General features: G+C 43.7%; 1 protein-coding gene across 5 annotated transcripts in view; it reads right to left on the bottom strand.

The window, feature by feature from the left end:
- AGAP2 (ArfGAP with GTPase domain, ankyrin repeat and PH domain 2) overlaps nucleotides 1-13,264 on the bottom strand; it is a 419,192-nt gene that overhangs the window by 125,202 nt on the left and 280,726 nt on the right. For all 5 annotated transcript variants that reach the window (XM_068267414.1, XM_068267415.1, XM_068267410.1 and 2 more), the window contains exon 2: nucleotides 1,633-1,691. In XM_068267414.1, the coding sequence (XP_068123515.1) occupies nucleotides 1,633-1,691 (59 nt within the window). The remainder of the gene's footprint in view (nucleotides 1-1,632; nucleotides 1,692-13,264) is intronic.

Below are 13,264 nucleotides of genomic sequence, written 5' to 3'. Positions count from 1 at the left end.
TATGGCTAGAAGTTTGGATCAAAACAGGAGGCCTACAGGCATAACGTACAAAATTCCAATCAAATCCAACACCAATAAATGCATGTTAGAAAAATGATATCATAAAACCTATAAAAATATGTAGAAAATGTGAATTGTACAATTAAAATCTATAACATTGATGTGATGAAAAAAAACGGACAGAATCGCAGGAAGTGTGAATGAGGCCTTACCAATTCAGACAGATGGATCAGGGAACGATCATTTGTCGGCACAGATCCCCGATCCGTCTGTCCCTGATCCACCAGTGGGTATTCAGCATTCTGTGTTTTTTCAGTGCATCACCGATCATCTATAATTGCTCATTGAAGGAAACGTCCAGGATGATTAAAAAGTTAAAATCTACTTACCTGGGGCTTCCTCCAGCCCCTTGCAGCCATCCTGTGCCCTCGGTCCAGCCTCGCTCCCCGCCGATGGCCCAGAATCCCTTCCGTTACAAGAGACCTACTTGAGTACCAGCGTGCGACTCATGTAGTCATGCTGACGTCATCCAGACTGTACTGCGCAGGTGCAGTCGTTCTGAGCCTGTGCAGTACAGCCCAGAAGACTTCAGTGCGACTCAGTAAGCTGCATGGTGAAGTGCAAGCAGATGCCGGCCTGGCGAGGTTGGCATTTGCCATCTGCACCGGAGGGGAACGGGAGCCACCGGAGCTGCGGCGAGGGCACGGGACGGCTGCCTGGGGCTGGAGGAAGCCCCAGGTAAGTAGATTTTTACTTTTTATTTATCCTGGACCTTCCCTTTAACGGTACAATATTTTCCTCACATTATTTAATCAGATTTTTAGAATTGTAAGGTAAACTACGCAGTATGTGGAGAAAATCAGCGTGAAATAATTCTGCGTTGGATTGGAATACAGCATTTCGTTGAGCAGAATGTTGGATTTTACAATCGTATCTAAAGAGAGAAAGTGCCCTAATAGTCCTGTTTATGGGCACAACTAATAATTCCCTTCTGATGATTTATAATCCCGCTAATCTAGGCCTAAAGGACACTTAATAAAACAAGTAGGCACATATTTAATACTAGCAGCTGTTCTGTAGCAGATTCTAATCCTAGTGTGTTGGGTGGGGTGTTAGGCTAGATTCACACATTCCATTGCACGCGTTATAAGTACTGTGAACTGCAATAGAGACGGGCAGCCAGTTAGAATAATGCGATCAGTTGCAACACAGTACTGTGAACAGGCCCATGGGATTGTATGGACAGTGAGTTGACATGAAGAATTTTTCTGCAACACAACTGGGCACTGTGAACTAGCCCTAAGTATGCCTGCCCAAACTCAGGATAATCTATAGCAGCCAAGACCACATGCTGCTGACATAGAAGAGGTGCTGCAGTCTTACCTGCATGGGGAGAGAGCCAGTATTATGGCCTCCCCCCCCCCCCCCCCCCCATGGAAATAACATACTATGGGAGATTACTATTATATTACAGGGCGGTGCCAAACTACTTGGCACTAGCCCAACTAGCATATTTTTATTGTAGAGTTTAGATGTCAGTTAATGTAATTCCTGCTATAATAATTATATTGGCTTTAACTAAAAATGGCAGGTGCAAATAAAGTAAAATAAAATAAAGAACAAGTAACTCACCACTCGTATCTCCGGAACTGTGCGGCTGAGGGTCCATTCCTGGCTGTTCATTAGACATTCTGCAAAGGAAGACAATGAAATCATTAAAAATGAGCAATTCTATAAAATATTTACTTATATCGCATGATAAAACCTACCATGTTTAATAAACCCATATAAAAGATAGAGAATGGTGGTGGATAGTGACATAATTCAAATTTAAAATACACAAATAAAAAGCTTTGTGGCCAGCTAACTGTCTCATGGATGATTTGGCTACAGCTATTTCTGGCTCACACACCTGCAACAAGCAATGTACAGGTGAAGCCACAACACCTGTATAGTCATCATCTTGCATAGTAGCGTATGGAGTGCAATCTACACAAAAGTATTTAACAACACATTTAAATTATATTTATTACAGTAGGGACAGCTAACACCACAGGCTAAGTCAGCCTCCTTATATAGTGAACATTTGGATCTGATTACCACTAGAGATAATGAATAAGATGCTAAGCAAAACACACATTCTTATGCTACTTTATGCATATTTATACAGCCTGAAAATTGACCAATCGAATGCTGATGCTGTGGCATTTGATTGGTCCATTTTCAATCTACCTTAATTTAAATAAAATTAGCATAAAAACTGTATCAGCTCAGAAATATTTGCATCTTTTTGACTATTCTTGCTCCCCAGTGTGAAAACTGTAAATATTGGCAAACATTTTAAAGTACAGTATTTACATATGTTGCTTAAAGTGTTTGTGACATCTAAAAATAAAAACTGCCCATAAATAGTATAAACCCCTTTTTATTCTAAAAAAAAAAAAAGTCCTTCATTTTTTTTTACTAGTCTACTGTACAAGTAACAAGCTTATCTCAGCATGTAAATAACAGAAAGGTTCCTGTTTCAGATAAGATAAGGACACTATGACCAGAATCTAATTGAACTTTTGAAGAGTTTATACACTTATGTGTGCCAGGTGTCTAGGTGATGTTTGTTGTGGGAGGGACAGTAATCATACATTTGCATCATACAAATAACTAACAATATCTCAACATACAAGAAGAGACATGTATACGTGGAATTCATCTAGGTACTTATTCCACCTCTGCCCATATACAGCATATAATGTTGTTAGCTATTACCACTGTATTCACTAGTAAAAACTTTGTTAACATAACATAATTCAAAGTAAAACATAGATTCATTCCCCTCAACATCTAAATACCACCCACAAAAATCTCATACAATGTTCGAAGTCCAATGGTCTTAGAGTGCCTGCTATTTTATTTGTCAAATACCATGATCTTTTCTCAAAGGACCTCATCAAAAGTTTAATTTGGTCATCAGTATATCGGGAGACATTTTTCGTCCAAGGCTTAAAGACTATTTTTTTATATCACATTTCTCCTAAATCTGTCAGTGAACACTAAAACAACAGGATAGGTAAGTTAAATAAGTAATTTCTTATTAGATAACTATTTTTTATTTATTTCAATTAAAGAGACACCGAAGCGAGAAAAAAAAGTATGATATTATGATTTGTATGTGTTGTACAGCTAAGAAATAAAACATTAGGATCAGAGACATTAGTCTAATATTGTTTCCAGTACAGGAGGCGTTAAGAAACTCCAGTTGTTATCTATACAAAAGAGCTACTGATCTAGACTCTATGACTTTCAAAGTCGCAGAGAGCTCTGTCTTCTGAAGCTTGTTATCTTAACTGTCAGTCATACAAATAAAAACTTTTGAGCACAGACTTTAATGTTAAAGAACCAGACTACAATTTGGTAGAAAAATAAGGCATAGTACAAAGTACAAAGAGCCTGAGAGATTTAAATAGTGTTTTGTATATACTGTATAGGCAAGTCCATTGTGACCCCACTAGACAACAGTGCCCACCTCTGGTGACTGATGGAGAAAGCACTAGATGTGAGACCAGATGCCAGCGGTTCAGTTGATGTTACTTTAAAGGCGGATGTGAGAGAATCATAATGAAATTCTGAACACCGAGCAGATGTTGAGAGCAATCAGTAGCAATGGCTCCTAACTCCTGGCAGCTATCCAGGCACTTCTATAGATAGTTAAACAACCCTACAAGAATAGTTTAAGCTGTCAGATGGACAATTACTTTAGCAAGTGCCTTATCAATCCCTGATCCGTGACTGCTGGTTCCTGCGGAGAGGGCTTAGCTTTATGGTTGGCCACCCATACAGAGCAGAAGTCAGTCACAGATTCCATGTAGAGTGTGTGTGGGACACAAAAGCCTGTTATGAAGCTGCTCACTTCGTACACTGGTCCTCTAGATGGGAAATAGGGAAATAAAGGGCAAACGCTCAGCTACTTTTTTACTTATCCTGTGAAACCACTGAAAGGCCTTTTGGACACCAGACATCATTTGTTAAAGGCTTTTGTGCATTTTACACAAACCTTCTGAAAACAGAAATAGGGTTCAATCAAAAAAAAAAAACCTATACGGTAAAAGTCATAGTAGTTTTTGAAGCTTAAGACTATGCTCACAGTCAGTGGCGGCTCTAGCTTCAGATTTTTGGGGGGGCTGAAAGGGGGAACAAGGGCTGGCAGATGAGGCTCACTGGGAGGGAATTTTCCGCGGCAAAAAATGGGCGTGGTCATGACGTCATGTGGGTGGGGCTAACTGTAATGTAGTTGTACCAGCTAATGTAGTTGCATAAAAAAAAAAAAGAAGTAAATGCACATAATGATGGACAGCGTTTCCCCAGTAAATGCACATAAGAGACAGCGTTTCCCCAGTAAATGCATGTAATGAGACAGCCTTTCACCAGTAAATGCACATAAGAGACAGCGTTTCCCCAGTAAATGCATGTAATGAGACAGCCTTTCACCAGTAAATGCACATAAGAGACAGCGTTTCACCAGTAAATGCACATAAGAGACAGCTTTTCACCAGTAAATGCACGTAATGACAGACAGCCTTTCACCAGTAAATGTACGTAATGAGAGACAGCCTTTCACCAGTAAATGCACGTAATGAGAGACAGTCTTTCACCAGTAAATGCACGTAATGAGAGACAGCATTTCACCAGTAAATGCACATAATGACAAACAGCCAGTGTCCCCAGTATAGGTAGCCAGGTCTATAGATGTCCCCAGGATATGTAGCCAGGCGTATAGCTGTCCCCAGTATATGTAGTCAGGCTGGTGGTGGTGGGCTGGGGGCCCCAGGGCACCTCAAGCCTGGCTGGTGGTGGGCTGGAGGCCTCAGGCCTGGCTGGAGGCCCCAGGGCAGCTCAGGCCTGGCTGGTGGTGGGCTGGGCGGAAGGCCTCAGGCTCAGATCTGGCTGGTGGTGGTGGGCTGAGGCCCCCAGGGCAGCTCAGGCCTGGCTGGTGGTGGTAGGCTGGGGGCCCCAGGGAAGCTCAGGCCAGGCTGGTGGCGGTGGGCTGGAGACCCCATGGCAGCTCAGGCCTTACTGGTGGTGGGCTGGAGGCCTCAGGCCTGGCTGGTGGTGGTGGTCTGGGAGGCCCAGGGCAGCTCAGGCTTGACTGGTGGTGGGCTGAGCTGAAGGTCACAGGCCTGGATGGTGGTGGTGAGCTGGGGGCCCTAGGGCAGCTCAGGCCTGACTAGTGGTGGTGGTGGGCTGGGGGCCCCCCATGGCAGGTCAGGCCTGGTTGGTGGTGGTGGGCTGGGGGCCCCAGGGCAGCTCAGGCCTGGATGGTGGTGGTGGTGGGGTAGGGGCCCTAGGGCAGCTCAGGCCAGGCTGGTGGTGGTGGGCTGGGGGTCCCCCAGGGCAGCTCAGGCCTGGTTGGTGGTGGTGGGCTGGGGGCCCCAGGGCAGCTCAGGCCTGGATGGTGGTGGTGGTGGGGTAGGGGCCCTAGGGCAGCTCAGGCCTGGCTGGTGGTGGTGGGCTGGGGGCCCCCCAGGGCAGCTCAGGCCTGGTTGGTGGTGGTGGTGGGCTGGGGGCCCCAGGGCAGCTCAGGCCTGGATGGTGGTGGGGTAGGGGCCTTAGGGCAGCTCAGGCCTGGCTGGTGGTGGTGGGCTGGGGGTCCCCCAGGGCAGCTCAGGCAGGCCTGGTGGATGGTGGTGCCGGGCTGGGCTCAGTTCAGGGGGCAGCTCAGGCCTGGGTGTTGCAAAAAAAAAATTGGGCAGTTGACTGGCTGGACACCCACCTTGAGCAGCTGAGCTGCCTTTAGTCTTCCTCGGAGTTCCTCCTGCTGCTGCTGAGCTCTGGTTCGGCTCCAGTCTGACTCCCGAGTGGCTCGGACATTTCCTGTCCTGTGCTGGGTGGGTGTGAGCACTGGCTCTGGCTGGCAGCCAGTCCAGCTAAGTGATGCAGACTGTCTTCGGCCATCGGCGGCAAGTTGCTGAAGCTGTCTGGGCGGGCGGGCCAGGCGAGGTGAGCGCACTGCGCGTGTCACATGACGCTGAACGTCGTCACGTGACCAGCTTTATACACCACCAACGCGTACCCTTGCGGGTTGCTCTGCGTGGCTGCCAGCCAGCATGTGACCCGGGCCGAGGGCAGTGTCTGATCGCTGGTGGTCATACTGACAGTCAGCGCTAGGCCCTCCTCCCAGGCTCCAGTCCAGACAGTCCTCCTTGTGCGAAGGAACTTGCCACGGCGGGGGGGGGGGGGGGGCTTTAGCAGGGGCTAATGAGTCGCCAGCTGGGGCTGAAGCCTGGGTAATCCCCAGTGTGGCGCCGCCACTGCTCACAGTGGTGCGTTGTGGTGTGACTTAATGGGGGTATCTTAATGCAAAAAGTCACACTGCAGTAGTAAGTTTATGAGACATTCAGAGAGCATGTGGTGCGTTGGGATCCAACTCTCTACAGTACTCCCAGTGGCGTAGCTAAGGAGCTGTGGGCCCCGATGCAAGTTTTACAATGGGGCCCCCCATGCACTCTATACATAGCAATTGATAAGGCGCACTAAAAGCTGCCAATGGCAACTACAGTGTCAGAGGTGCAAGAAGGGGATGGGGAACAGCTTGTTAATGATTACCACTATTCAAAGTATATATAGAAGTGCTTATTATGAGCACGGGACCAATAGAGAGCTAATACTGTAGTTGAGGGAGGGCCTTTCGGGGTCCCTCTGGCCCAAGGGCTCCGATGCGGTCGCTACCTCTGCACCCCCTATTGCTACGCCCCTGAGTACTCCAATGCACTGCATGCAGTGTGTTACTGCATACCTGGTGCGTTAACAGAGGCATACTTTCATTGACTGTATGCTTAATTGTATGCAACATAAAGGTTGCATAATGCGTGGTGCGACTTCTTCATTCCATTTAGTTGCGTGTTTTCTCACCAAGGCTAGTTAGTTTCAGCTATTGCAGTTTAAAATGTAACTACAGATAGGACTTCCTCCCTTATCAGGTTGTTGAGGTTGCCTGGAGACGACCGAATCCAAGATGCCACCAGTGGCATGACTACAAATCGTGGGGTCCCCCAGCAAACTGTGATGGGGCCCTCCAATGTTCACACTCATTCCCTTGCCTTCCCTTGGTGACCTTCATCACCTGGGGACCCATCTTGCAGGGGTCATAAAACAAGTGGGGCCATCATAATCTTTCCACTCATAAAAAAACACCTAAACTGAAGGACGGACCTCTTTATTGGATGAAGAGAAGGTTAGTAATTGGGGGCCACTCGCAGCTGTGGGCCCCCATGTGGTTGCAGAGGCTGCAGTGTTCCTCTCTAGTTAAGCCCCTGGACATTACCATGATGCTACCTTGACATTTACTTTAGGTGAGATGCTTTTGAAATTGTGTTATTATTATGAACAGTCAATAATGTATCCTGTTTCTGAATACATCCATGCCATACATTGTACGCTCTAGCTTTATTAGCCAGACACACAGAGAAAAGCACAGAGAAAAGCACCGGAGCTTGCCAGAAATAACAAATGCTGATCATCAGAAAATAAGTGCTCCTGGAGGAATCCTGTGCTCAGATGATAAATATACGCTATTATGTCTAACACAGCATTACCTGCATAGCGCAAGTACAAGTTCCAGACGCAGTAACAATGCTTACCTTTTATGGCTGATGTAATCATTTACCGCACAAAGTAGGAACTGTGTTCTGAAAAGTTACTCTCAGTGAAGTGCAATTAAATAAGGGTTGTTTGGAATGTGTATTCACTTAGAGCTGCGTAAAGCACTGAAAATTGGCAGAGAATATTTGCAATAAAAGAACATCCTTACCTCCTATAACTGTTATTTTCTTCTTAGCTCCCTATCGTTTATCTTCACACTGACGCTGCTGTATGTGCCTTGTCCTCTAACAGGGCTTGGCCCTACCCACAAGGGGTGTAACTAAAGGAGAGAAGTCCCTGCAACTGCAGGGGGGCTCCAAGCTGTAAGGGGGCCCCCAACTTCTACTTTACTCCCTCTGATAAAGGGATCCATCTTTCAGATCAGGGTTTTATGGCTACGCTTGTTATGGGTGCGAAAACCATGATGGCCATACTTGTTTTACGACCCCTTAGAGAAAGGTCCCAGGCTGTGAAGGTTACAAGGGGTTGCCAAGTGAAAGGGTGTAAACATTGGAGTGACCCATCAACGTTTTGCTGCAGGGGCCATGATTTATATATTTAACCTGCTGCCCACTATCCTCCTCTACCTACAGCTACCAACAGCTCAGAGGTCCTCAGTCACCTTCCTATATCATAGTGCAGCATTTTCTTATTACAGCAGTATAGCTAAGGAGCTGTGAGCCCCAGTGTGAGTTGTATATTAGGCTCCCTCAAGCGTTCTAAACATAACAATTGATATGGAGCACCAAGACCTGTCAAGAACAGCCACAGTATCAGAAAGATTTAAACTAGCAAGGGGAACTGCTTATTAAAGGATCACTATCACAAAAAAAAGTAGGCAGCTAAAATCTGACAGAGCCAACAGGTTTTGGGCCAGTCCATCTCTTCATGGGGGATTCTCTGGGTTTTCTTTGTTTTCAACAGCATTTCCTTAACCACTTCAGCCTATAGTGTCGAAAATCGTATGCATCCGAGTAAAGTTCACCTCCCATTCATTCACCAATAACTTTATCGCTACTTATCACAATTAATTGATCTATATCTTGTTTTTTCTGCCACTAATTGAGCTTTCTTTGGGTGGTACATTTTGGTAAGAATTATTTTTTTCTAAATCCATTTTAACAGGAAGATTAAGAAAGAAATGGAAAAAATTCATTATTTCTCAGTTTTTGGCCATTATAGTTTAAAATGAACACATGCTACTGTAATTAAAACTGATGTCTTTTATTTTCCCATTTGTCCCGGTTATTACACCGTTTAAATTATGTCCATATCCCAATTTATTGCGGCGATATTTTATTTAGAAATAAAGGTGCATTTTTTCAATGTGCGTCCATCACTATTTACAAGCTTATAATTTTAAAAAATATAATAGGATACTCTTTTGACATGTATATTTAAAAAGTTCAGACCCTTAAGTAACTATTTATGTTGTTTTTTTGTTTTTGTTTTTATTGTAATTTTTTTTTTTTTATTATTAAAAAATGTATTTGGGTAATTTTTGGTGTGGGAAGGAAACAGATAATTTTAAATGTAAAGTAATGTAATGTAATGTAAAAAATGCATGTGGGTGTAGTTTACTATTTGGCCACAAGATGGCCACAGTCAAAAAAGTCCTGGAGCGTACGATCACGCTACCAGGAACTGTAAGAAGACTGTAACAGTCTATCTGGACGGATATATGGTGGTTAAAGAGAAGCCGTATCCAAGAATTGAACTTCATCCCAATCAGTAGATGATACCCCCTTTCCCATGAGAAATCTATTCCTTTTCTCAAACGGATCATCAGTGGGCTCTGTATGGCTGATTTTGTGGTGAAACCCCTCCCACAGTGTGATGTCTGCCTCTCACAGCTCTGAGGTCTTGAAATCACACTGTGGGAGCGTCGATGCATTGTGCAAGCACCATTTCCTTCTAGTGACATCACCTGCCAGCAGTAAAAATGTCACCATGTGATATTTGTCTGAATGAAAATCAGCAGAGAAAAGATTTTGCAATGAACAAACACTGACTAAATAATTTACACATAATTATTGTAAACATTAAGCACTTTTTTATTACATTATTTTCACTGGAGTTCCTCTTTAAAAGCCGTTTAACTGCCAGAATAGTAAGATACCAGCCAGTCTCTCTACTCACGTGCACACTATTTTTTTCGAACAGCTAGGAGAACGCCAGCGCATACCACTAAGGCCCCTTTTACACTTAATCAGTTGCTCTCAGTTATAACTTAAAAAAAAAACTGATTTTCAAAGTAATGCCCATGTTTTCCTGTGGCACCTTTCACACTTAACGCGTTTTAACTGAAATCTTCTTCCCAATGCACTTCTATGGAAAAAACGCATACTAACGCACAGTAACGCATACTAACGCACAACAATTGATTAAGTGTAAACGGGGCCTAAGGCTGCATCTGAAATGACCACCAGCTCAGTGTGCAGCACCTAAATAGATTTTCTGCACACTTCGCATTCAACTCAGATGCAAATCATATGCAAATCTGCTACTACTTATCATGCAAACAGGAAACTCAGGAGGAGGGGCTGGGAGAAGCTAACCTGACAGTTACATAGTTACAAAGTTAAGGAAAGGTGGGGGGAAAGGCTGCGCATCCCTAAACACATGCTGCAATTGAATGGTTAATCGCACAGGCATACACCGCCTCTGCCAGACTGAAAAATGCATGCCCTGCATCCAAGACAAGTGCTAACATTCATTAAGCTAGGAGGAACTTTAGCTTCCAATATGGTTTACATGCAAAGTATATTATACTAGACACTTGCGCCACGGTGAGGCAAATTTTTTTCGGTTAGACTTTGCAACTGCTGTTTAGGAAATGCTATTGAAAACAAAGAAAACCCTGAGAATCCCCAATGAGGAGATGGACTGGTTCAAAACCTGTCGGTTCTGTCAGATTTTAACGGTCTACTTTTTTCGCAATAGTGGTCCTTTAATGATTACAACTGGTTGAAGGAGAGCTCCTGGTGGGCCCCAGAGCAGTCAACACCTCCAAATCATCTATTGCTACACAGCTATTATTATAACAGGTCACAGTTGGGGTGAGTTGGGAGAACAATTCCCTCAGCCTAAGCTTTTCCAAATTGTTCCACCAGGCGGATTGCTTGTTGACATGCAGAGGGGGATCGGCTTTGCAATGTGTTAGGGACATTAGACTACTATGACTGTGGTAGAGATCAAATTGTGAGTTCCTATGAAGGTCAGTTAGATGTCAGCACAATATAAATGTTTAATACTTACATCTCTAGTATCTAGAATATGAAGCTCTAACAAGATATGGTGGAACAAAAAGTCCCATGTTGCTTTTGGCCAAAGGACCTATTTGAAAGTGCTAACATTCTAAATAAAAGGCTCCTTGGCATGAATGGATATTGAAAATAGACCATTAACTTGGACAGATAAAGTAATATTTTGCTAATTTCATAGTGTCTTTGAATTTCCACAGTTTGCAAGCCAGTGTTACATCTGACCTTTATTGTCATTCTGCGCACTTGCTGCTCTAATTGCCAGACAGAAGCAGCAGCCACATGTTTTACCTTTTATTACAAGTCTGGCTTCCCAGCTGTACTTGAAAAAATATTTTGCCAGAAGACAAATTTTATTTTCACTGTTTTATAGAAAGTGCTTTCCCTCCATTTCCTTTCGTCGTTCCATCATACGAGGTTCTAAAAGATGAAGAACAAAGGACATATTTTCTTTCCTTTTGGCAACTAGCATGGAGGTCAGGAGCCTCAGAAAGCAGAAAACACAGATGATAAGAGATCTGTCTGCCGGAGAGCCCTCATTAAGTCTAGAGCCTTTAGGGTGACTTGCAACCTTTATTAAATCACACAGAGGATGGAATTTAGCGAGTAACCTGCCTCAGCAGCAGCTAAGCATTTTTACCACAAGAAAAACGCTAAACATAAACACTTAAGATGTTTTTACGAATGCATAAAAATTATTCGGGATGAAGGAAGTGAAGAGTTTAAAACATTTTCTTAAAATGGCAGTAAAACTAAAGTTTGGTACACATACTGTATACACAATAATACAATAACATTTGTAAAGCGCTTTTCTACCATAGGACTCAAAGCGTATCCATTGATACTAGATTAAACTTGGCCAAAGCTGGCATTAAGGACCACCTCTGCTGAGAATCTTGTGTGTGTAGGGCAGCCCCTGACCCTCTCCAATGTGTTTGGTAGAGATCCGACCTGCCAGCTCATCTTGGCCGGACACTGCCTAACTGTTGTGCTCCCTCCTAACCTCTGCTGCTCTGTTGTGCCCCACTGATTGTCAGGGCTGGATTTATTGAAAGTCCACAAAGGCCCGGGCAGACGGCTTAACATGGAAGATGGGTTGCAGCATATAGAAAAGCAGAGGGCGAATGGACAGGGGAGACTTCAAACAGTAATGAACATTCGAGATGCTGGAAACTCATGGAGGACTAATTATCATTTATACATTTATTTATGTGGCTCTTAAAGATGAGCTGTTAGCCATACTTTTTTTTAGAAAAAACAACACATACATTAGTAGATAAATACTTGTTCTACTTGCATAACATATGTATTGCACTGTCCACATTTTGATTCCAGTGAGTTTTATATAGTAAATATAGAGAATTCTGTTTCTGTCAGTTTTCATTTTAGAATCCCTGTGTCTGAAGCCAATCCTGATGTCATTTCCTCCCTTACTCTGTTTCCTCCCCTCTGCCTGATTTAGTATGCTTGCCCGCCCTCCTCCCAGGCTTCAGACACTCCCACACAGCTATTGCAGCCAGTAAGAAGTGCATCATCACAAATTATTGTGTGACTTTGCAGACCTGGTTTATTTGTATGGCTCGGATTTCAGCTGAGTCACTTTCTCAGCTTCTCAGCAAAAGAAATATTGGCCAATCAGAGAGGAACAAAGGTGTGGGAGGGGAAAACGGGAGTGAAAGAAACGTCAGCCAATCAGGCTAAATTAGTTATGTCTGAGGGGAAAAGGGGAGGAAAGTAAAGAAGTAAAAAGAAACCAGCGTGCACTGCAACTTCTCCAAATAAGAGCCAGGGGACCTGGTAAATGATATTGTATTGAGAAGGAAATTAAGAGTGATTTTTAACTTTTGGATTGCCTGATTAGCACCCTTATTATTTGTTTAGCATATAAAAATAGAGAATTGATTTTTCATTTTATTCCTAACAGTGACTCTTTAACTTTATGCTTGCATATTTCTTAGTTTTAAGGCTATTAATATAAAATTAAGTCCTGGTGGCAAAAAGGAACCAAACCACAGTGATGGGAATAATGAAATATGACTTTTGTGCGTGAATTCTTTATGAAATGTGTGAGGGGCGGGGCTGGAGGCATACATGTATAAGCAGCGCCTGGAAATTATGGTGTATGATATTTATCGTTAACATGTATTTGCCATTTTTTAAGCCCGGATCAACCGCACAACACACCCCTACCCAAAAATTAGAAAAACGTATCTGCACCACACTACAAAGCGGGGTTCCTCCTATACAACCCCCCTTTACAAACAAAGAGCCATACTGCAGCTATAATATAGCAAAAGTACTGAGGACTTGTGGTCCCAGGACCACTCAATGCAGGCTAACTCAGTTTGCCGATCTCAAGCGTCACCGGC

The sequence above is a fragment of the Hyperolius riggenbachi genome, chromosome 2, assembly GCF_040937935.1.
Source record: "Hyperolius riggenbachi isolate aHypRig1 chromosome 2, aHypRig1.pri, whole genome shotgun sequence".
Lineage (NCBI taxonomy): Eukaryota > Metazoa > Chordata > Amphibia > Anura > Hyperoliidae > Hyperolius > Hyperolius riggenbachi.
The sequence above is the reverse complement of the archived record's forward strand: the minus strand, read 5'-3'. Positions and strand labels throughout refer to the sequence as shown.